The sequence below is a fragment of the Anopheles stephensi genome, chromosome 3 (assembly GCF_013141755.1).
Source record: "Anopheles stephensi strain Indian chromosome 3, UCI_ANSTEP_V1.0, whole genome shotgun sequence".
Lineage (NCBI taxonomy): Eukaryota > Metazoa > Arthropoda > Insecta > Diptera > Culicidae > Anopheles > Anopheles stephensi.
Genome location: NC_050203.1, coordinates 82,571,887 through 82,596,007, shown reverse-complemented (window position 1 = coordinate 82,596,007; position 24,121 = coordinate 82,571,887). Strand labels below are relative to the sequence as shown.

Sequence of the window (24,121 nt, the reverse complement as noted above, 5' to 3'; positions counted from 1 at the left end):
CCGAATAAAATGCTCGCTCCCGGCACATGCGTTCTGTCGTCCGTACCGGTCGGATGTGTTACGCGGACGGTTCGGTTGCCTGTTCGTGGCGTAGCGAAGCATACCGGCAGCGGACTTCTTAGGGATAAGGACCAAAATCAGCCTCCGTTCGACTATCCGTGTACGACTACGCAGCGTCGTTGGTCGTGTGAAAACGCGTCCGCGTGTTTCATATTGTGTGTGTGTGTGTGTTTTGAGAAAGAATCCTGTAGATTACCACCTGCTGTCCGTCCGGATCTGTTTTGTGGAAGGGAACGACAATCTGCGTGTGTATGTCTCTGTGTACTTGTGTGAATAAGACGCGCGTGCCAGTGTTCCTTTCATCTGCCAGTCGGTTACAGCATCCTGCAGGGGAGGATATGTTGCTTCCCTGATTGTTTTGTTGAGAGGCCACCGTTCGAGTCAGTGAGAATTTCCGTTACCATTGTCAAGTGGCAGGGGGGTTCTGGACCTTCCATCCTTAAGGTCCTTGGAGGGTTTTCTTTTTGGCGAAGCGAGAAGCTATCTGCCAGAGTGTTGTGATGATGGTGTTGCGATTTAGTGGCAGGGAGTCGATAGACGTGCCTGTATGAAGGACACGACGACGTCCCTTCTTCCTGGAAGTGTAAAATGCTAGTGTTGTGCGGGTGAATTTGTAGTGAAAGCACAAGCAACAAGGCAAAAGCAAGAATGTTGGTGATGTGGTGCAATTCAATTGATGCCGACGAGTGTTTGGTGCCACGCAGCATTCTCCAACATGGCAACCACCGGTCAGGATGGCAGCGTGTTTATCGAGCCATTGGAAGAATTTCGCTAGCTCACCAGTGTTCGGGTGTTTAAAGTTGGGGAAACGAAAGTATCGTAAAGATTTCAATTACTGGAAGAAAGTGCAAACGTTAACTTAATCATACGTGCCGTACCTCGGACGTACTATTTATTTAATTTATTGCAACTATTTATGAAAGCATCACGCGCGTCAACCGTTCAAAGTCAAAGTGCTTCAGAGTGCAAGTCTCAAGAATAGGTGAAGCAAAACAGCAGCAACAGTATGGCTACCGAAGGTCGCACAGCTCCTGCCGGAAGTGCTCAAGGAGCAGTAGTTGCCCGATGGTGGTGGCATTCATTGTCGGGCAGGCTTCGGTTACTGATGCTACCGATTGTGCTCGGCTGGTGCGGAACGTTGGTGTACGGTGCGATGGAGGAGATGATGATAGCACCGATAGGTAAGCAAGCAAATCCTGAAAGGGAAGGACACAGCAGTGTCAAGTGCAGTGTGTATGTGTGCTGTTTGAAAGTAGGTCTTCCGGAAGAGTAAATACTTTGCAGCAGCAGCAGCAGCAGCCGGGGGTTATGGGTTTAATGCCAATGATATGGTAATTAATTCTTTTTAGGGCTGCTCTCAAGTGAGTTGTTCTGGACGGGAATCTTTTGCGAACAGGATTATAATCATTTCGAGTCAGCGTCTTGAAGAGATGAGATGATACTTTTTTCTATTTGATTATCTCGAAGCTGATTATAAGCCAATTTAATTCTTTTTTGGTGGTTTCTCTTGTTTTAAATGACATAGGCATGACATGTGGCCTAACCACAACTACTTCAGAAAGTCAGAAATCCAGGACTTAATTAAAATATTTATTTTATATTTTTATATATCCTTAATGACATTTGGACTAATGACATCTGCACTACCAACTCTCAAAACTATGTACTGAGGCAAAGTCTACTGAAGGTTGATGCCGAAGCAAATACAATGTCGACAATACCTTTGTGGAAGTTTTCTGATATTAGGTAGATTGCTGAACGGAACGTTGGCCGAGTCGATAGTGGCACCGTTCTTCACACGGTAGGCCCGGGAAGTCCTACAGAAGTCCTTGAAGATGCGCAACGTCTAGCGCTATCGTCTGATAGTCCAATAACCAAGTCTTTATTGCAGGCACTTTAAGGTCACTTCCCCCCATCTCAATTTAGGTTTACTGTGCCTACTCAGGACAGTCCAAAATGTCTTCATGAGCTGAGTCGCCTGATGTCATTCTCCTGACATAATCAGGAGGAAGTAGAATATTGAGAACAGCTCGTAGTGCTGCTTATTGTAGCTGCACCTGGAAGGATCACCTACATAGAGTCTAAGGGTCAGCGTTATTACACTGACAAGTAGTGATAGATGTCCCAAGATCCAGTGCCAATGGTAAAACTAACATCAGAAGTAGCTCAATCGTTAGGGACATTACTTCAAAAATGTTGTCACAGCTATCTGTCATTTTACTCTGGATGCATCAACCTCTATCTATCATGCACTTTGACACTAACCACTTAACGATCAAATGTCACAATCTATGTTTACATACAAATGTTGAATACCGCAACTCATCACTGACCGCAGTTAGCACCGAAGTACTCTTGTTATTCAAAAACAAACAGCATTTAATTTGATTTCATTCAAACGTTCCACGTATCATTAATTAAATAAAAAGAAACCACAATTGGCCAATTGGAGGAGCAAAAGCGTACCTTCTCCTTCCTTTAATGATATTTGTTTATTGCCAAGATAAATAATGCGGTCAATTAGCTCTCTCTCTCGCTCGCTCGGTTCCGCATTGTGCAAAGCAATTATCGCAAAATGTATCGGTCGGGTTAACCCATCAATCGGAAAGGGGGTTTAAAGTCACCGGGGCCGGAGGGGTTGATGGTTCAGTTACGCACAATTGCTATTAAATTCGCACCTCAATCTTTTCCTGGGAATTCCATCTCCAACTCCATCTCCAGCAGATCCTCGACGAGAGGGATGCAATAAAATCGACCGTATTTCCTCGAGTGAATTGGTTTCACCTATCCCGAGTGCCTTGGATATCCCTGTGTACAAATAAAATCATCCACCTTCTCCATCCAGACACTCCCACTGCTATTGGTAACTGAGCCTAGTGTGGTACTGAAGTTTTATAACACCTTGTCCGTGTGTGTGTGTCAGTGAACGGCCGTTTTCCGAAGGGATATTCGAAGATCGGATCCTTCGTGTCACGCAGCTATGTACTGCAGACATGGGTGGTAGTGATCACTCACCCAGAACCGTCTCGGAACCGTGCACCGTTCGTGCGAAAGGGTTTTGCCAAAAAGGAGGTCCCATTAATGGCAGTGTTCGGTGTGTTTTCGAACCCTTTTTCCGACGACCGCTAGGATTTGCACGGGGCGGGTGGACATTTTATTTCGGTTAGCGTGGAGAATGGAACAATTGTTCAAGGGTTCCAATTTCGTGGTCGTGGGGAGAGTGCTGGGGTGAATATGGTAGTCAAAAAAGGCTACCAGGACACTACTCCAGGGGTGACGGTTCAGCTCTCCTCTCACTCTCTTGCTGGTGCCTCGGCAAAGTGGATGAGGCTCAACTTCAGGACTGTGCAAATATTATCAAGCACATACATAAACCTATCCCATGATCAGGTCCGTTATTTTAGAATCTGGGGGAGAGGGGGGGTGCGGGGAGCTGTAGCGATGGATTTCAAGGAGATTTGGGGACGGTACACGGAGGACACTCCTGGGAAAAGCTGGGATAAACAAAAGGGGTGAGGATTAATGTGTTAACGCCAAACGCAGGTCGCGGCGAGAGACGAAAACTGTGTAATCTTGTTTTGTTGGTGTGGGAATAATCGTAAATCGTATTTATTATGTCCTTCTGAGTTGTTGGAGAATGGCATTTGAAGGAGAAAAGGGATAAACAATCACATATACATGCAGCACATGCGAGAACGGGGAGCGCGTATGTTTATAGAGGACAGCTTTTGAATATGTTTTTATGATGTTTATTTGAGCCTTCCGATTGGTATTCATGGTGGCAATGCAAACCGAACCGTGAGTTCGTCCTTTAAAAACACATCGCTTCTGGTGTTTGGGTTTGTGGTTTATTACTTAATTTTATTATTTAGTTTAAGTATGTTAGTAATACTTTTATGTTTTAAGTACATAAGAATTTAGGGATTTTTTCTGCTTCTGCTCGGCTTCATGTTGGCTGTATAATGGCTTATTAGCAGGGATGGGATTAGCTACCCATTCATCCTACACAGGTGACTGACAGTGCATGATTCGTTGATGAGTGGCATCGGCGAATACTTTCTTATCACTTTTCCTTATTTTTTTATTTTTTTTATATCTTAGCAATTTTGTTTGTTTTAATAAGTACTAATAAGTAATAAGTAGTATAAAATGTAGTACATATTTTACCTTTTCTTAAGCAACATTTTTATAACTTAATTTTTGAAAGTTTTGATATTTGCTTAAAATAATTTATTTAATTTTTGTTATACTTTTTTGATTGATTGTTTTCCCTTAGTTCTAGAGATACATAACTGTTATTCATGCATTAAACTTGTTAGAAACCCACCAAGTGTCTCTATGTTTCTACGTTCGAAGTTTGCTAATCATTTTATATGGTAGTTTTGACCTTTTCCACCCAAAATAAAGGACCTTCATTGGTGAATAGTATTTTAAAAAGCTCATCTTGACCTTTGGCCCCCGTCTGATTGGACCTTTTGTTGAGGAAGTCCCTTTTGGGGACTAGGACTGGTGTAATTATAAAGCACCACATTAGAAAGCATAGTCCGTTTGCTGCGCTTCAAGCTGTGTCCTCAGGGACATTGAAACTTTGTCTACGAATAGAGAATAGAGAGTACCCTGGTGAAATAGAAGTAGCAAAAAAAAAGAAACAACATCACAGTACCTGGTGCCTGGTGTGTTGCCTGGACAGCTAAAATATTTAACAATTCTTTAGCCTTTAGACGGTTACTCGCTGCGATACTGGAAGGGCTGAGGATACTGATTGGATTTGGATTACGAACCGGGGTGTTCGGGTGGAGATGGAGCAACTTTGAACACACATTTTCAATTCTAACGCCATTTCTGTGTTTCGCCTTTCACTATCGTTCCATTTATCGTGCATCCGGGTGCTGCTGCTGCTGCTGCTGCTGGAATTCGGAATTCGCGACCGTGCAGAAGTAATCGAGGAATGGGGCTGCTACGACACCGAAATACGGCTAACGTGTGGGAATCTCGAGTCAAAAATAGCGATCCTTGAGGCACGGTTCACCCCACGGTGCATGGAGGAGCGTTCCGAGAACTGCGTCTACATGGACGAGCACAGGTAAGCATCTGCTGCGGAAGAAAACATTTTTTTTTCTGCCTTAACCTTTTCGTAGGACAACCAAACATACAGGTGTTTTATGTTGGTGTTTACTAAATATAGAAACAGGTTGTTAACATGTTTCTTTCGGCGACATTTGGGACAGGTTGACACAGGCTCATTCTTGGTGCCGTGACCAGGATTTCACTTTTAAAAATAGTTGTTCTGAGGGATTCGGGGCGCGAAGCAAAGAGTCTGCGAAGAGGTCAACAACTAAAACCAAGATGAAAAGATGTTTTTAATCCCCATTATGACAGATATTCCAGCACAACATTTATGCAACTATCTGCATCTGAAGAAGGCTACAAAGCCGTCAAGAAGCAATCCGAAATAAAAACCCCTCTCGCAGGCGGAGAGTGGGCACAATGTGTGTGTGTGTGTCCGCGGCACAGTTGTGCCACTCTAATGGTAGGAAGGAAAACATATTTTCCCTGTCAGTCGCGTCATTACCTCCGCACAATATCTCTGCGGTCTGCGTGGCGTGGTCTCCGGTTCCTGCTGCCGTTGCTCCGACCTTGACCCGGTTGAGCAAGATGTGAGCGACGACGACATTGTACCGGGACTCCGAATCTCTGTCGTCTCGTCCATCGTCCAAACTGTCACAGTGTGGGCCGCACTCGAGCAACGTCGACACTTGTACCCGTCGTGTTGTCCCAACAGACTGTCTCTCTCTCTCTCTCTCTCTCTCTCTCTCGGTTCTCGGTCGTTCGTTTGCAATTTATCTTTTTCTTGGCAAGGAGGTTTCGGCTACTCCCCGACACTCGCGAAGAAATTGCTTCCGAGGCCAAAGTTTTCCAGTTTTTCTTAATTTGATCTTGTTCTGTTGGCATTATTCTTTCCGCTGCTGCTGCTGCGATGAGATTTGCGCCGCCATTTTTTATTTGCTTTCGGTGTGGTGAAGGCCCTCCGTGACATTGTCACCCAAGATGTCTCGTAGTACACTGGTGTGGGGCAAGTTAGGAAGGAGCCGCCAAACTGTTGGACTGGAAGTTGGGCCGGACCCATGTTGCCGGGACGGTCGAGGCCTCGTTCCGTAATGGTGGCTATAAAGGTTTATCACGCCGTTGGTGACGAACAATTTTCCCACCAGGGTGTGCTCCTGCTGTACAAACCGAGCGCGCTTGACTAATTGATGGGGACGCCCTTTTTTCCTCTGTGTGTGTGTGTGTGGGCGTGTGTTTGTATGCTGATAAACCATTTTTCCACCACTCGGACCCACCAGGGAGAGCGTGGAAGGAGCTGTAAAGAAAAATTTGCACAAAGTCGTACTTACACGGGGCACAGAAAATGTGCGCTGCCTATTACTGGGTGTATTCTTTCGGAAGCATAATTGCTATTCTTTGCCTTGTTGCGTCGAGATGGTTCTGGATGAAGATGGTGGAAAGTACACTACGCAGCCGGTAGCAGCGAACGGCGGTGAAGAAAGTTTAATTGAAATAAATAGAATTCGAGTTGGAAACTTTGCTTACGAAAGCAGGCGGAGAGGCTGCTGCCTGAGTTGTGGTAGGTTTAGGGTAATTGTATTAGCAGGGAATAATTAAGCGATACAGTGGGTCACCGTTTTTGTGTGAGAGATTTAAATAAGCAGGTTTTATTTTATAAAAGTTTTGCTAAGAATTTATAATGTCGAAGGTAATTAGTTAAAAAGGAGAAGTACAAGATAGAGCGAAGTGTGTGTGCTTGAAGAGTGTGAAGAGCTAACACATGAGGGCGAAGAGCTGTAAGAACTGGAAGAAGGTGGACAGGTACTTTGTGAGGGCAGAACTCCATAGCGAGGGCAGAGTTTTCGGAGTCCGGCATGTTCGAAGCTACCATTTTGTAATAGAAGAGTTCAAAGATCAGAGCCCTCAATTTATTGAGCTGAAGCCTCCAGGATGATCTTCAACTCACTACCCAACATTAGCTGTGACTATCAGCCCTAAGTGACTGTGACGTGCATCGCTTTGTACTACATGAGGAGATTAGTTCTTTTTACTCTGGGGTCTTCCTATATGACGCTAAAACCTAGTGATATCTGAACGGGTCCTAACAACTGGACCCAGCCTTGTCGTTCGGAAGATCCACACCTACGTAAAGAGCCACAAGAGCTATTGAAGAAATAGAATTGACAGTATTTGAATTGAAATTGACGCTGAAGAAAAAGCTTAGAATTTATCAACATACAATGGAGGTAATGCATAACTTCGAGCTTTGCTTTTCGATGCTTGTCGACAGACAGGTCGGACGCTTCACACGTGCTGTTTATCCCGTGCTGTTGTTCCCCCATTGCCAGGTTCTCCAGTTGAAATATTTTGATTGCGCCAGCTTATGCAACTGGCACCATCAAATTCCGGGTACGATAATATTGATCTGTCGCGTGTGTGTGTGTGAAAGATGTCGTACGGAATGTTAATAGTGTCTCTTTGTAGTCGCCGAAAACTCATCCGTTTTCCACGTTCTTTTTTGTTGTAGGCAGTCACGGACGATGGCGTCAAAAGCTCGTTCATGCAAACGGGAGTGATGTTGATGTTGGGAAAAAGCCTAGCCGAACGTGCGCCACACACACTTTTTCTGTGTTTGACGATTCCAGGACAGGCACGATGTGTGCGCTTTGCGGACATGTTGAAGTCGTGGGGAGGCCCAACGGCGGTGGCTTTGTTTTGTCCCAAGAAAATATTCACCATCCTCCAGGGGCCCACCACTCTTTCTCTCTCCGTTGGGCAGAATATAAATCCCTTTTGGTTTTGGTTATTTGCTCGTAACAAAGCGCCCTCAAAGCGCCGTCCCCCCCGACCGTGGGCATCTATTCAAATCACGTACGTCCAATGAAGAAAAGGGAAACGCCGCCCTTTCCGGCCGAAGCAAGAAGACCTCAGCCATGTGTGCTTTTTACGGGAAAAACTACGCAAAGGCGGGCGCATATTAGGTTTGTTTCGTAAAATGATGGTCTTTAGCGGGCTAATGCTACCTTTCTGAACGTGTTCCGGAACGCGTGTTACGTGAGGGAACCGAGTAACGATTGTAGCGGCCAGGAGCGCTCGCTGTTTACGGGTGAGAGCGTTTTACAGCGCATATCCGGTCGGACGAGCTACTAACTTCCGAGGTTCACAACTTACGTCCGTGTCCCGTGCGAGAGTGTTTTGAGTGGCTGTGTGGTTCTGCCAGCAGCGTATCACCCTGGACCGTGCCTATACTATGACCTAGTTTATGAAGTACGAACATTCGCGACGCGTGGTTGGTTGGAAGTTTCGCACGTTGAACATCGTCAAGCTGACGCATCGGAACCAGGGCTAAGCCGCCCGCCGTATAGTAATCCGCCCCAGGAAGTTGGCTGTAGACGCCAATCTACAACCGCCAAAAACCATCGCAGCCTTAAATCCCACCTTAAAATGAACTAAAAAACGACTACACACTAAGCTCGTTGGTGTTGATGTTTGTTCCGCCCAACTTTTAACCGCACCACACCGAGAGCTTATGGGCGAATGTTTTTGTGGCCGTTCGGGGGAATGGCCAAAATGGCGGCAACTCGGAGCGGCGTGTTGTCCGATTATTTGGAGCTTACGTTCTCCGGCATCCCTCCGGCTTAATGGTGGCTTACGGTGGAATAAATTAATTACTCATTTGATTGTTTTCGGCTTTCGGCAGTATGGTAACGGCCTCACACTGTTAATTGACGACCGAAGGCATTGATGGTGGCGTCGGAGTACGGCACAAGAAGCAAAGGACGACTTACAATGGAAGAGCCGGGATACAATGTCAGCTCCCGAGCTCTAATGGTGATGTTTGGTGTGTGAGTTTGCTCCTGTCCACACAGTCCACAACGATCCAACCCCAATAGCCGGAAACACGACGAGATTATAAATGGCGGTACAATGGCAGAGAGTAGTCGCCTCGCCCACCAACGAACGAACAAACGGCCTGTTACGAACCGGGAATGGGTAAAAGTAACTTCATCATTATCATCACCACCACCACCACCACCATCATCGTCATAACTAAGGTCGGTGTGTTTTTGCTTCACGGAAAAGGTAGCAAATAATAAAATCATAAAATTATGTTCCACCATTCCCCGTACACAGGGTGGGCATCTGCGGAGGCATGCTGATAAAAGTTGCAACCGGGCACAGTTTGATAAAGTTGTTCATTAAGCGATGCAATGTAGCCGGCCACACAAATGAGCTAAGTTTCGTTGCCCGACCAGCCAGTGCTCGGTGACAAGAGGTTGCCTGTTCCCGTGGAGGTTTGGTAGCGGAGGACAGTGATTAATTTTGTCACTTTAATGATTTCCTGCTACTTTTTGTTGCATAGCTTGGTTGGCAGGTGCGGTGTTGTATGTGGGAGAGATATAGAGAGAGAAACAATGTGTTTGAATTGTTAGGAGGGTAATTCGAGTTGGTTTTTGCTGGTAAGAACTATTTCAAGCTGAGTTTGTACATTGTTATAGTTCTGTTAGGATACTAGCGTTTTCCAGCTTGTGGTGAGACTAGAATGAGATGATATATTGTGAGCCATTAAGAGGATTTCACTAGTTACAGTGAAATCTGTTAACATTGGCTGTTGTGTAGGAACCGTCAGGAGCTTACCGGAGGGTTTTGAATCAAGCTCTTGACCCAAGCTTATTATTGAGGGCTCTGATTTTTTCAGACTCTTCAATTAATGTAAGGCCAGGATCTCTCATAGTTCAAAAGAGGAGGAAGAAGTCCTTGGAACTACGAAAGATACTGGCCTGCCATTAATGGATTTTTTGACCTGATTTACGACGATGACGCCACTTCGACGACAAAATCTTTTTGTCTTACTAGACATCTACCACAATGAGGATCCCCTTCGAATACGACGTCGGAGGTCGATGGATGAGGTGCCTTAGAGGATGAGAACTCTTCAATGAGAAGTCGCGTACGAGATTAGGTCCTTTGGATGTGAGGTCTCTTCGTGGCCATAATCTCTTGATACATGAGACTGCTTGAGCAACAAGATCAATTGGTAAATGGGGTATCTTGTAAGATGATGCCCCTTCGATCTCGAAGTATTTTGATAGCTGAGGTCCCTTAAACGCTGAGATGGCATAAATTGCAATACCCAATTGACGACGAGGTTTTTTGGTAGACTCCTTGATAAACGGGTTCCATCGGATGACGAATCCTTTTTGATTGCGTGATCTTTTTCTAAACGAGAATTAAATGGCGAGGTCACTTGGATGACAAGATCTCTTAGATGACGAGGACTCTTTGATGATAAAGTCTCTTAAGACTTTATGGACGACGAGGTCTCTTGTAAGTTGAGACCTATTCAACTGCGAGGTATTTTGATAGACGAGGTTCTTTGACCGACAAGTTCTTTCAAATGACGAGATCTCTTGGACGACAAGATCCCTTCGTAAATGACGATGTTAGGTTTAGATCCATATTATTGTTAGTTGGGCGAAGCGGTAAACCGTTTCAAAACCGTTGGGCCGTTGATCGATTGTCGATGAAAGAGGAGGAGACTTTAATAAATTGTAACAACCGCGACTTACACTTCCTATGCGAAAGACGATCCGAACAGAGGTCCCTTGGATGCATGACCTCTTGGAGATCACGATGTATCTGGGTAGTTGGTACTTGGACGACGAGGTTTCTGCGAATATCGGTCCTCTTGGTAGACTAGGTCCTTTGGATGATGACGTCTCGACTGCACCTCGGGAGGTTTCATCGAAGTTGAATGATGTTGCAAACTTTTAATTTAAAATCCATTTTTTTCAAACAAGACAATTAAACAAACCAATTACTTCGCTAATGATGTTTTCCCGGAGTAGTGCAATGAACAATGAAACGCACGTGAACGAATTTCTTTTTCGCTCAGGAAAATTGCCATTTACTCGCCTGCATTTAGCTGCAGCAAAGCAACGCAAGAAACTGCGCAATGAAGCAAGCAAAGGAGTTGAGCGCTTCTTGTGCTGTGTTATAATCCCATCGTATTACATAAATTGTTCCTTCAGCTGCCGCTTCACCGCTGCAATTGAAAGTGATGGTATGGATGATTCTTCTCGAGGTTTGTTTTTTATGCTCACTCTCTCTCTCTCTCCTCTGTAACAGAAACATGCAAACACTGCAAACTCGGCACGATGTGACGTCCACGGTGTTGCAACAGTTTCACGCATTTGCTGCGAGGCACACCACGGAATGTAAAGTGCACTTTTAACTGCTGCCGTTGTCTGCCCGTGTTCCGCGTTCTACCAAACACACACTCTGTCGCCTTTGAACAGTTAACACATTAAAGCAGCACATTATCACCAACCCCCGTTCCCAGTTGTAGGGGGTAGAAGAAAGTTTTGTTTTTCCTCGCTCTGCTTTAGCGATTTCCCCAAGGCGGTCGGTGCCACATACAGCGACAAAACGTTCTCAAGTCAGCAAAATAAAGCAAACCGGGGCATCTCGTTTTCCCGCTGAAAGGATCGTCAAGTGGCCAGTGGTGGAGGGAACCGGGTTCGGACCGGGATCACGATGACATTAGGCGGTGGGTGGCAACTTTGGTCAACTTTTTTTCTTTGTCGACAGTCCTTGCTGTTCTCCAACCGGACGGGAAAGCTTTCGGGAAGCGCAGTGGGCATAGAGTGGAAGGAAAGCTGGAAAATCGTTTGCAACATATGTCCAATTCTTGTTCGCACTTTCTTTCGGACGCCCTCTGTTTGACGCTTTGGTTGAATATTTATTTTATTTTCCCGCTTTTTTGTACTGTGTGTGTGTGCCTTTTCTGGAGCAAAAAACTTTATCCCGAGCGGTGCAACTGTAATGGTACAGTGCTGGACGGTATAATAAGCGTAATGTTCCTTAAAGATTTAAAAAAATTGTTATGCTAATCTCGTAACAAAATATTTATTTTACAGGGCTTTGAATCAAACATTGGAACGTTTCACTCACTCAGTGGAATGTTTCAACTTTATGGTGGAAAAATGCAATTATACAATGGAATGCATTCGTTCAGGGGAAATTTTCAACTCGGCTGTTTGGGAACACATCAATTTCCAATTGTGTTCGATACAAACTCCAAGCACACTGCGTGTTAGAAGCAACCTTCTATGATAAATGTATTCTCCTAGGAGTAATCGTACGCTTGAATCCACAGAGTCCCTCAACAACCAAACATAAAAAACCCTCTTCCAATTTGTATTTCCTTTCGCTTGCGAAAAGTTTCACCGAAAAAGTTCGTCAATCTTCAAGTTCCAACAATTCTAGACTTCTGTACACCGATTGTCTGCAATTTGCATTCGTCCCATTTAGCTGTTGTCTCGTATGCTGACCGAGTTCCGTATTTTTCGGTTTTCTTTTCGCAGTGTTGCCCACCCTTTCGCTTCCCAGAAGGTGGACAAGCTGGTACTGGAGGAAACGGAAGCCGGACGACGGTTTCTGGCCACACTGCGACGAAACCACGAACGAGAGCTGGACGCTGCAGGGGTGGATGGACCCGGCACCCAGGAGCTGACAGCCGGCGAAGCAGTACATCGTCGGCAGGGCGCTACAATGGTGGCCGCCCGTTCGTTGGCCAAAGACAAGCGTAGCTCACTGCGGGCAACGCTCGAGCACCTGATAGTGCGCTATCTGCGCCGGCTAACCAGCGACGATGATGGGGACGGTGACGATGGAGACGAGCCCGGTGGGTACGAGGTGGCCGCACGCTACCGAAGACAATCGCTTCCGGCGACCGGGTCCTCCGGCGTGGTGGGAATCTCGGCAGAACCGGCGAGCACGAGCTCCTCCACCTCGCCAGGATTCTCCAACTCGATGGAAATTACACTGCTCACCAACGATACGGACACGAATCTTACTGAGTCGTGGGAAGACGGCGGAAGCCGGGAGAAGGAGGAGGAGGAGGAACGGTGGAACGTGCCACCGGACAGCTCTCTGACAGCCGGTGCGATGGAGCCTCAAGCATCGGATGCTGCAGCAGGATATGGTTCTTCCGGTCCGCTGGTTGCTGGGCTGCTGGTGGGCACGCGGGAAGGGCCGGGCGATGTGATGAGTGTCAGTGAGGGAGAACGGGGCACTGGTGATGGTGGTGATGGTGGTGATAGTGCCGCTGCTAATGGGGATAGTGTGTTTCGCGATAATGGCGATGAGGTGGAATATAATCTTCCGATCGGTGGCAGTGTGCCAACAGTGTACGAAGCCGACGGTCAGCAGATGGGTGAGCTGCGCAAGCAGCGAAAGCAGCAGAAACCGAAACAGCAGCGCGGTGAGTGTGATAGTGTGCGGAAGCGGGTATCGCAGCTGGACCGTTTCGAGCTGGAACTGTCGATGCGGAATGGCTCCTTCCGGGAGTACAACATCCGGAATGCACTCAACTACCGGTAAGTCGTTTTGCGCTTCGCGTATATGTGTAGGTCGGGCAAAGTGGTACCGATGGACGATTACATGCGCTGCTGCTGCTGGGAGCGCAACCAAGATAACGATGGTCTTTTCGACCGTTTTTATGTGGCGTTTGTATGCTCTTAAGGGTGGGGCGTGTTTTCTGGTAATTGTGATTTCCGACAGAACGATAGCATCTTGGATGAGAGATACATATTTGTATAACATACCTGCAACGAGAGCTTCATCGTTGATGTGCGGTGGGAATGGTCAGAATTCAGGTGCAAATGATATCTTTATCGGATTCTCTACATCCTTGTGGCTCCTGAATGTAGGCAATGTAATGTGGGTATACTGGAAACAAAAATGGCTCTTTTCCGGCTCTCCGTGATGCTTACAAAGCAGTCAATTGCTCTATGTTCTACGAAGCCTAGATATCTGCTACGTTATATCGCCTTCAACTGGAGTCTCGGCTGAAGATGGAATCTCTTTATTACTTTTTATTTCCCTAATGACAGCCACTAATATGAGCTATTCTTTTAAAGTATGGTCTCCTACAAAGTGACCCAAACTAACATAGCTTGAACGCCATTTTATAGCGTATCGGTCCTCAATGTCCATTAGTACCTGGTAACAGATCTGCTGCTGAATTTACAAAATGTCAATTTGATGCTACTGATGTAAGCCAATGTTTTCTAAAAACATTCCTTCCAATTTCTTTAAAACACTGACCCATGTCCCAGTTCGACAGCAGCGCCGCACAAAAACTAGGTCCCGTGAATGTCCTAGATTCTTCGAACAATTACCATTACGTTGGTTGGACGTTGTGGACTTTTCGGGAACTTTGGGTGATTTTAAATCGAATCAACCTCTCCAAAGAAACAATTCAATTCCATTCCATTTCCTTTCCGATTGAATTCACCGCTTTTCTTCCGCGCCCTTTCCTTTCCTGCAATGGATCGTGAAGCACTCCGCAAAAGAAAAAAAAAACCCTATGGGAAGAGGTTGGTCTGCCTAGAACAACCCGGACCCGATCAGGTCCATTGATTTTTGGGGTTAGTTCGTGAATACACCGATGATGTGGCCCGAGACCACCGAGATTGATTGAGATACATTCTTTGCTGATGGGTTTTGTCCTCCATCGGGGGGAGAAAAAAAAAACCCCGTTGTGTTGTCTTTGCGGATTCATCGATCCAGGGCCGCGCATCCATCAGTTCCGCTTCTGTAAGAAACAGCTTCTCGGCAGCCGCGTACGCGTAATTATGTCTCGCGCCCGAACGACATTGGAAGAAGCGAAGCATTTCAATTATTACGCCAAAAACGTTTGGTCTATGTTCTAGTGGCGAAACAGGGTGGCCTCTTCTAGCCGTCTTCAGTCTCCAGCAGCATAAATGGAAAGCTATTCTTCGTTTCCTTCGTTCCACATCGTTTCCAACCATCTTGAACCTCGAAAATTGGCAACGTGAAGCGTGGATCGGGGTAGATTGCTTTTCTTTCTGCTCTCGCTCGACACTGCTTTTTTGGGTTATGAAAATGAGCCTTCAGTTTGTTCCCTTACTCCCTTACTTCCGGCATGACTTACTGCTTAGAGTGGCGCCCGGTATGAAGATGTTGCCGGGCTGTTTCGGTTTTTGCCTGCCAGTCCTCGAGCTTATCTCATTCCGATGCTACTTCTGTACCCAGTACATCGGTTTAACTTTTGAAGCAGATTCGGTGCTTTTGTTTTCAATCTTTGCGCTCAGTCTCAGTTCTCTTGGGACACAGAGGCATCTTCTGTGTGAGGAACTGTTCTTGAAGGATATGTGGGTGCTCTGCCTGGTTCGGGTGCTGCTTCCCTTCTAGATGTTCGGCTTTATTATTTGTTCTTGCCATTTAGTTTCGAGGAGGTTTTCCGCATGGTAAGGGAAATTTTATTTTATTAGAAGCCGGTACCTTACGAAGGAGTATGGAGTGTGTGTGTAGTATATTATGCTGTAGAAGTGTTGGTGACTTAAAGATAGTGTGTGTGCGTACGACATCTACTCGAGTTGGATGAATTCTTGATTCCAAAGTCTTGAGAAATGAAATGGAATTCTAACAATTTAATAATCTGAAAGCATTTTCCATCAAAAGCGTGCCGTAGAGGTGCCGTTTGTTTACATTTCGAACTGTCACATAATTTTCACCAGGGTTTTTCAATCTGTCAAAAATTCTGGAAAAATATTTTCACGTGGCTCAAAAGTTTCGTCCAGGTCCCTAGTGAATTGCTGTTATGGGAAATTTTGAAAAATATGGCGAATATTTGGCCCTAATAAATTAAAAATTTATAGTGGATACAACTTTTTCCGACTCGTAAATAAACCCATCTTAAAATCGTCATAAAAGTCATTCCCGTTCGAGATCACGTCTTACGCTATTTGCATAATTTTATCCTCCTCGGTCTCCCATCATTAGCAACGGGGCCGACGAGGGTTCTAAACGATTGAAGTAGATACTCCTACGCCATGCCCGGGACAAAGCCGGGAAGATAATTTACCTAATCTTCTCCGGGCGGCCATTCCGAATGCAAAATAGCGGCGATCCAGTGCAGTGCCAGCCAAGTTCGGCCGGTCAGCAGGTTGCTTATGGCGCATTATATTCATCTGGTGAAATGTTGTCCCTGCACTCGCGTCATTCGGCCGTGGTTGCGCTGTAATGGATTCAAACGCTCGGGAACACATCACCAACCTGAGGAGAAATGATTGTTTTATGAGGCACGATGCATAACTGGCGCTGTTTTGCATACTCATATCCCTTCTAGAAACGGCCCGTAACTCTAGCAGCGATCATTCTTCCTTTAGCCGTTTAAGAGCCGCTGGTGATGCGTTGATTGAGCGGCGAAGGAAATGATCTTGAGGTTGAGTTTTGATGGCTGCGAAAACACTCAGCCAGCTCAGTCATTTCAGACGATTTACGATCGACGGGTGGACCGTAAGCGACCGTGAGTGGTCGTTTCCTTTGACGGTGGGTTTTGCATAAAATTTGCACCAAGATAAAGACCCCAAAGTTTTGGTCCAGCGTTCAAAGGTCTAAGACGGTCTCTTGGACCGAGAAGAGGGCAGAAGAAATCGAGTACTCTGGTTGGCACGTAAATTGATAAACAACGAAAGAAAGGCGAAACTCCCCATCCATCCCCCTCGAGGGATGAGCCGACGACAGAGAGAGCAGGTCCGCAGCGGGCGTTAGGATATTTGCTGACAGCTGGCGCTAAAGCGACTAATTAATTATGCAACTTAATTTGTTTTGCCATTCGCCGAAAATGTTGTCCTGTCCTGCTACTGACTGGGAAAGGTTCCTGCTGAGACCCATAACGACAAAACAAGGATATCCAGCAAGGGGGGGCATCAAGAAAGGACTTTATTGTCCGCGCTATTGTTGTTTTGGAAAGAGATTAACAAGTTTAGTTGTCAGGTGCGTCTTTCGCGTCCGGCGATTTCGATGGAACGATTTTTTATGGTGGATAAGACTGGTGGCATTTTATGAATTCTGATGATGTGCATCTCTTTTTTTCGGAACTGTCGCACAATGGTTGAAAGTTATTGAATACCGATGCTCATGTTAAACCCTTGAAGTTGAAGGGAAAGAAATGTCATTCGGGAGCTTATGTGACGGCTAGTAACGTAATCAAACCATATTTAAGCAAATTTTCTTAAAATGGAGCTTTTTTGGAAAGAATACATTACTGCAGGTATTTGGACAGAGTATTCGCGCCTAAAGGTATGCACTACATGTTGGAGCATGGAGCTCTAGATAGAAATGCTACCTGTATTTCTGCGTACGATAACTCTTTTTGATTTCTTGGGTCTTCAAGGCACTCAAGTCTCTTCTTGACAACAACGAATCATAAAATATCATTGGTTGTCTAATTCAAAAAACATTCTCAAAGACAATTGTTGATTGCATACCATCAGGCGCAAGCAACAACGCTGAATAATTGTTATATTCAATTACAGATTTTTTAAAATTTTATTTCATTAACATTTAATGTATTTTTAATGTATTTTTCAAAATCAATCTTCACACCTTGTCTTACTTGTTTCAAATCTCATTTCTACGCTAAACCCACCAACGCACGTGGTTCATAATTCATGCAAGGGTTAAATGGAACCACCCCGTTTTCGAACTGCTCACCAAAACTGTGCCTCGTACCGAAATGGAAAACTGCTACCGTATGCAGTTGCAATGCAATTTCGTACCGTTGACACACAAGTTTGTCACCGTTTGTTACTGCACCATGTCGGCTATGCCGATGGAATCAACGGTCGGAGCAATCCGTTTGCCAATCATCACCGCTCGCAACGACGGTACGAAACGCGTACCGCTCTAATCAATTAGTCCAATTAGCAATTAATGGTGAACAATCTATAGCCGAAGGAAGCGGTTCGATCACCGTCGTGCGATGACTCTCCGGAGAAAGCCACCTTCGTGTGGTCCGGTATCGAAGGTGCACCGAAAACTTGGAACCCGTGGGTATGCTAGATTCGCTGTTTTTAATTAAGCCAATGTTTGGCTTAATTGCTGGTAGCTTGGTTGGTTTCCTTGTTTCTGCAATGGGGAAAGGTGTTAGAATTGGGATTAAATTAAATAATTTTGTATATTGTAGCTGTGCGAAAAGCGAGAAGATTATTTCTAAACGTGTAATCAACCTGAAGTAGATTGAAATTTGATTACTCCCTTGAGAGAGAGAGAGAGTTAGCCAACACCGAATGTACACCGGATATCTTGAAAAAGAACAGCCAAAAATCCGGGCTAAACTAGAAGTGGATCGCGGTCAAAATTTCGTGTCCATTTCCACGGTTTACTAGCTGCCAGCGTTCTCCTATCAAGTATCACTTACATGCCCACCTAATTATGATATGACGTGAGTAACCTCTGCGTACATAATGGGCCAGCGCTAGATGTGAAATCGATCAACTGATGACTACTCGACCGGACCACACGGTGCCCGGGTACGTTAAGCTGCCAACCTTTTGGTTCACTGCCAAGAACCGATGAATAATCGTTGATCAGCAAACAACCCGTGGCCGTAACTGCTGTGAGCACCTGGATGGATTTCCTTTTGAAAAGCCCGGCGAAACCCAGCCAAACGGATGCTGACGAACGAGCCCGTAATTGATGGTGTGACATATTCGTTTATTGTTGTGTAGACATCTTATTAATGCAAACGAGCTGCGCTACTGTCGTACATCAATGTCAGAAATTTTGGCACTGGCACACAGAGAGATGATACGCGCGTACCCCGGACCTGTCACGGTTGATCCACTTTAAGCTGGGTTGGGAACTGTGGGCGTGTTTCGCTTACGGGCCGCGAATCTTCTGAAGCACTCGATACTCGGTCCCAGCATGGGGAGCATTTTGGCATTTAATGGATTTCCTTGCGTTTTTTTTGTTTTCACCCATTTTTCTAAACATCTCCATTCTTAAAAACTGGCTAGACTACGGGAGCTCACTGAGCATCTGCTAATTGCAGTTTGATTCGCCCTTAACCGGCCAACCGGGGTTGTATTTCATTACTCAACGTCAGTGTGGTTTCTACTGTGTGGGGAGGGAGCGATAGAAAGATTGATTGCGAAGCGCTAAGACGTACGTACGTATGGACGTGCTGAGCATAATCCGTCAACGTATCTTGCTATAAAATATATTACTTTAAATAGGATGAAAAATGAGCATAATTAGAGTGCTCTCCGCCAATAAGGGGTTTTTTTTTGGGGGGGCCTATTTAATGCCTTTCCTGTCCTTGGCGAAATTAGTTCGATGTACTTGTTTTGAAGATTACTAGGATTAGTCCTCTATTGATAGTTCTCGTGACCTTTGATATTTTAATGTAATGCCAAGTTGACCTTTAGGACGTCTCTTTATTCGAGTGTCACTGTCTCGCTTATGTAAGGGTATCTCAGCAAGGTGCTCTATAGAGTCCTCAGCTTCACATCTGTCCATTATACTAACAGACAACTTCCAGAGTCATCTTCTGGAACTCCAGAGCATCTACTAGCAGACATTTTCGGAAGCTATTTGAAAGACTTCGCCAGGAGCAAAGATGTCTTATATCACCCTATTGAATACTATTATAAAGTCCTCCCTACTCTGGGAGGCTCACTTGAGGAATTTGATAGAATCCTCAGAAATTCTAAATAACCCTCACGAAATCGCTTCCTTACATGTATCATGCCTTCGAGTTTTTCTCTTGCAAATTCAACATTTAAATAACCCCAAGTCGGCATTATCTTAGCAACATACTCCAAATTTCCACAATTCCCCTTATATCCCTGAGCTGCAAACTCAGCTCCATTAACCTCTCCAGAATGTTATTACATTGGGTAATGTGTGCCCGATTAATAATTAAGTGACGGGCCAATATCAGAGGCTGCATGCTCGCTTACGAGACTCTTGTGTAGACTTTAAGTAGACGAAAACACACGAAACGACACAACATGTCCGGTACTCAATTAAGCTTACACAGTCAACTTTCTCAGCTCTCAACTGCTATCCTTTTCAAATTATTTACCCGTGAAGACCTTGGCCCTAGGCGGGGCCAATCCAAGGACTTATCATTCTTCTTCCTTCTTCAGTCTGTTTGAGTGTGTTTCTCTTTTCGCAATCTTTCGCATCACTCACCCTCTCGTATCACATCGCCCCAAAAACCCAAGATGCCGAAAGAAGTTCAACGACCTGCTTTTATCGTACTACCGGCAGCAAAAAGAAGAGACGATGGTTGCTCTGTGCGCTACACAACCCTCTTGCGTACCGTAATTCGATAAATCCTTCGCCAGAGTTCGGTGGGTAGGAAGAATACTTGAACGGCCCAGAAAACACGCTGTGTGCCATTACAAGTAGCAATCGTACACCGTCAAATCGGGAGAAGAAGTTTCTGTTTACGTTTCTTCGCATGTTAACCAGCCGTACAGGGATGATTTCGTAGCAGGAGCCGAACTCGACTCGAAAAGGGGGCTCGATTGTGCGGTGTACAATCTTAAATAATTCGGTCGCTTTTGTACACTGGTACACTAACACCCACCGTGTACGAAAAACTTCAGCCAGCTCGATAGAAAGTGGCCCGACCGAAGCAGTTGCCGGGCAATCGAAATTGTCACCGAACATGCAATCGCAAATTTTCTCCTCAATCGAGCAACTTTTTTGGGGCAATTGGATTGTGCAGGACACGATGCAAAACCCAGCGTTGGAGTAAGTTTTCAGCGTCTGTTTGCTTGTTCTGCCACAGAAAACGTGGAACTCGTGATGCAGGTGGGTTTTCTGGTGGCTACACGTGGAAGTAAATCGAACCTGCTTTTGCACCCCGTACAGGGAAGGTGCTCTGCTTGGGGATTTGAAATGCGCACTGGATAAATAATGAAACACTCAATCTATAAATCCACAACGTTCCACACACACACACGTGGTGCGAATGAGTTCCTAGAAGGTGGTCGCAGTTACTGTGAGTACATGCACTAGTGCTCGGAGGAAACAAATATTCAAATCAATGGTGTAGTTTTACCGTACTTCGGTACTTCGGTGTACTTCGGAAACAACGATGTGACAAGTGGGCCAAATTTGCCCATGTAATGGAAAATCCCTTTCACAACTGTGCTCGCACTCGATCTATCTTCAACGCCCGTTACTGAGTAGTAGTAGGGGGGGGAGGTTTAAGGCGAAACTTTTCAATGCCATTACTTCGGCGAGCCTAGAGTGTATGTAAATGGATTTGTTTTGCTTTCCGGGAAAAGCTAGCAATCCTAGCGCGGAAAACCAAACTTTCGAGTAAAAGTAGCTTTCCACACGGTGTGTGCTTGGTGTGTGTCGACGAGCAAGAGATTTAGTTTGAAGGAACATATCCCGGGAGTTGTGAGACTGTTTTCTCCCGCGATTTTACGAGCCCGGGATATTGAAGACACAATGTCACAAGATAATCCGGATAACATTTCCAGAAGTGCGGCCCAGCAGAGTTTTCTTTCAGCGGAAAGAACAATTTCTGTGGGGCATGGGAAAAGATTTGGGAATTTCCGGTCGAGTGCGCGGATTGACATTCAACACCCTGTTCGCTGGTTTTCCGAACCTTAGCCTCGATAGGGGGTCTGGGTTTTTGTTCCCTGCGCAGTTGTGCTAATACTGTTTGACAGTATGGTTTTACTTTTGCTTTCTTGCTTGCTCTACCCATGCTAATCTGTTTTTTCTGCATCCAAACAGTATCGTTTTCGATCGATTTTAAATGCTTTGGGGTAAGCCCCAAGAAACCGATAGCGGATGGGGAAGTGCGAAGATTTTGTATATTCTTTTTTTTTGTATAAAAATAACCAAAAACTTTTTACTACTCGCCTTTGAATCTCGCCTATTTTGTTTTCTATTTAAATGAGTTCTTCTTATTAAAAATTTGTATAGTTTTTTTTTTCTTTAATTTTTATTTAAAAAATAATATTAAAATTTAAAAAGAAGAGCGTCATCAAAAACCCAACTGAACTTTTGACAACACCTAATACAATGGCCGGTTTCTGATTCACTAAAAAGAAGTGCTTCAGTTCGAGGGAAGCAAAACTGACGTTTAGTAAATAAACCATCTCGAGAGCAAACATGCCTTTACATAGTACATTCACCCCAAAAAAAAAACAAACTTCAAAACACACAGCGCAGGAATGTGAATAATTGAGGCTGGAAAAAGTTTTCCCCCTTGGCTTTAGTCGGTCGAGCATCGCACGTTGTCATAGCAACGGGATCAAACTTCCCTTGTACATGTCCATCAATTGAAGGATCAAAACGCCCGTTCCATAATTACAGAATTGCCCGGTTTAGCTTCTATATTAAGAAGGCTCCCGACGGTGCGAGCTAAGCGCTTTTTATTAGACCTTTTTCCCTTTTTCTAAAATGTTGTCCATTGATTTGTTTGTGTTTGTACTTGGTGCTGCTTCACCAACTGCCTCGCGACGCTAATCATGTTCGATTACGTTCCGCCCGGAGGGTAATCTCGAAGCAGGAATCTATCCGTGGAGTTGGCTCCATGGGCTCTGCATAAAGATGGCAAGCTTGGTGGGCAGAAGTAAATTGGAGACATTATAAGTACTGGATGCGGGCGTGGGTCCTGAGGCCAACTCTCGAGAGTCACGCTTGAGCAAACCACAAAAAGCGGGCTCCTTAACCTGTCACCATCACACTAAACGAACCGTGTCGTGCGTTTGTGTGTGTATGTGTGGCGCTTGACTGTTTGCCGAATCGTTGGGCCTTGATAGCCAACCATCACCCGGAGGGCATTTGTTTAGTCTGCCAGCGACATCAAACGTACGCGTCTGCAAAACTTCGTCAGCGGTTGTCGGTGTCTTCGGGCGTTGGCGGAAGACTTCGTGCTTTTCGTTTTTTTTCCTGCGGAGACCTCAAAAAGATGGCTCTCTCGCCAGCGATACCGATCCTTGATGGGGAAAATGACATCAAGAGGTTCGAAGGCATGTTTTTGTCTTGGTGTGGGAGAACGTGTGTGTGTGTGTGTGTTTACATTGCGTGAAGAAGTCTTTTGGGCCTGTGTCTAACCGACCCGAGAGACTGCTTTACCCCTACCGGGAGTCCTTTACGCAACGAATCGCCTCGTGTGTGTGTTTCGCAATATTATGAGACTTTCAGTCACATGGACACGCTAACTTTGCTTCTGGTGCCGTATCATCCTTCTGACGTTTCACTCCAAGGATGATGCAAACGAAAAAGAGTGGAAGACTTCGTTTGATGCTTAAAGACCCGGCCACCAAGGGGGAGGGGGGGGGGGAAGGAAATGCTTGCTCTCGAGTGGTACCAGCCAGTGTACCTTTCTGGACCAAAAAGGAGATTGGATTGGATTTCATTGCTACAAAGAAATTCAATTTCGAGTCACCCGTTTTGTGTGCCTGGCGCGGTGCAAATTGAAGGCGAACGGTTCGCCTCGGTTCGCCATCGGTTGCTGTCCGCGCTCGTTCGCGGATTAGTTTTGGGAATGGTTGGGGCGGAAAACAGAGGGCCGTTGAAATCTGACCAATCTTAAGTTGATGCTGCAAAGCAAGAAAAATAAAATTTTCGGAAGAAGCATTTTCCTTCTGTGTGCTGAATTCCCAATAGTACGGCTAGAGAAAGCGACTAGAAATAATTCATTTCTTAATTTTGTTAAAAAACATAAAATATCTCTTAATATGTCCAACTTCACGTTTAGCTGGATTCTTTTGCCAAGTTTTACCAATAGCGTCCAAAAATGTATTTTGTCATGCAAATAGCATAACTTTAGGCGCCTTTTTCCGTCAGTCCAAAAATTGATTTATATTTTTTCAAACTGGCGGATAGAATGAACGCTGAACTGTACAAATACTAATCAAAGAACTATTTTATCCTTCAAATTGCATACCTTTAGGCGTCTTCTTTCATAAGTGTAAAATCGATATCTAATCGATATAATTTTATTTGATAACCTGGACATTTTTATATCTTCTTCGAAAATAATAAATATTAAATTCACCCTTTGTAGCTCATGAAGCTACATTAATGCAGTAAAAGCATGATTTACTGTCACCACGCAGTGTCCGTACCGTTCTGCGTAACTTTCCAACCCTGTCAAAAGCATTGGTTTATGAATCGCATTTGCTTTACCTTGCATTTACTCTTCCATGGCATCGTTTCT

General features: G+C 45.1%; 1 protein-coding gene across 3 annotated transcripts in view; it reads left to right on the top strand.

Annotated features, from left to right (window-relative positions):
• Window positions 1-25: 25 nt before the first annotated feature.
• LOC118513670 overlaps window positions 26-24,121 on the top strand; it is a 76,896-nt gene continuing 52,800 nt past the window's right edge. Inside the window, exons 1-3 of one of the 3 annotated variants that reach the window (XM_036059773.1) lie at window positions 26-1,241; window positions 4,996-5,143; window positions 12,474-13,487. In XM_036059773.1, the coding sequence (XP_035915666.1) occupies window positions 1,067-1,241; window positions 4,996-5,143; window positions 12,474-13,487 (1,337 nt within the window). In that variant the 5' untranslated portion in view covers window positions 26-1,066. The remainder of the gene's footprint in view (window positions 1,242-4,995; window positions 5,144-12,473; window positions 13,488-24,121) is intronic. The other 2 variants (XM_036059772.1, XM_036059771.1) reach the window with 2 other exon arrangements.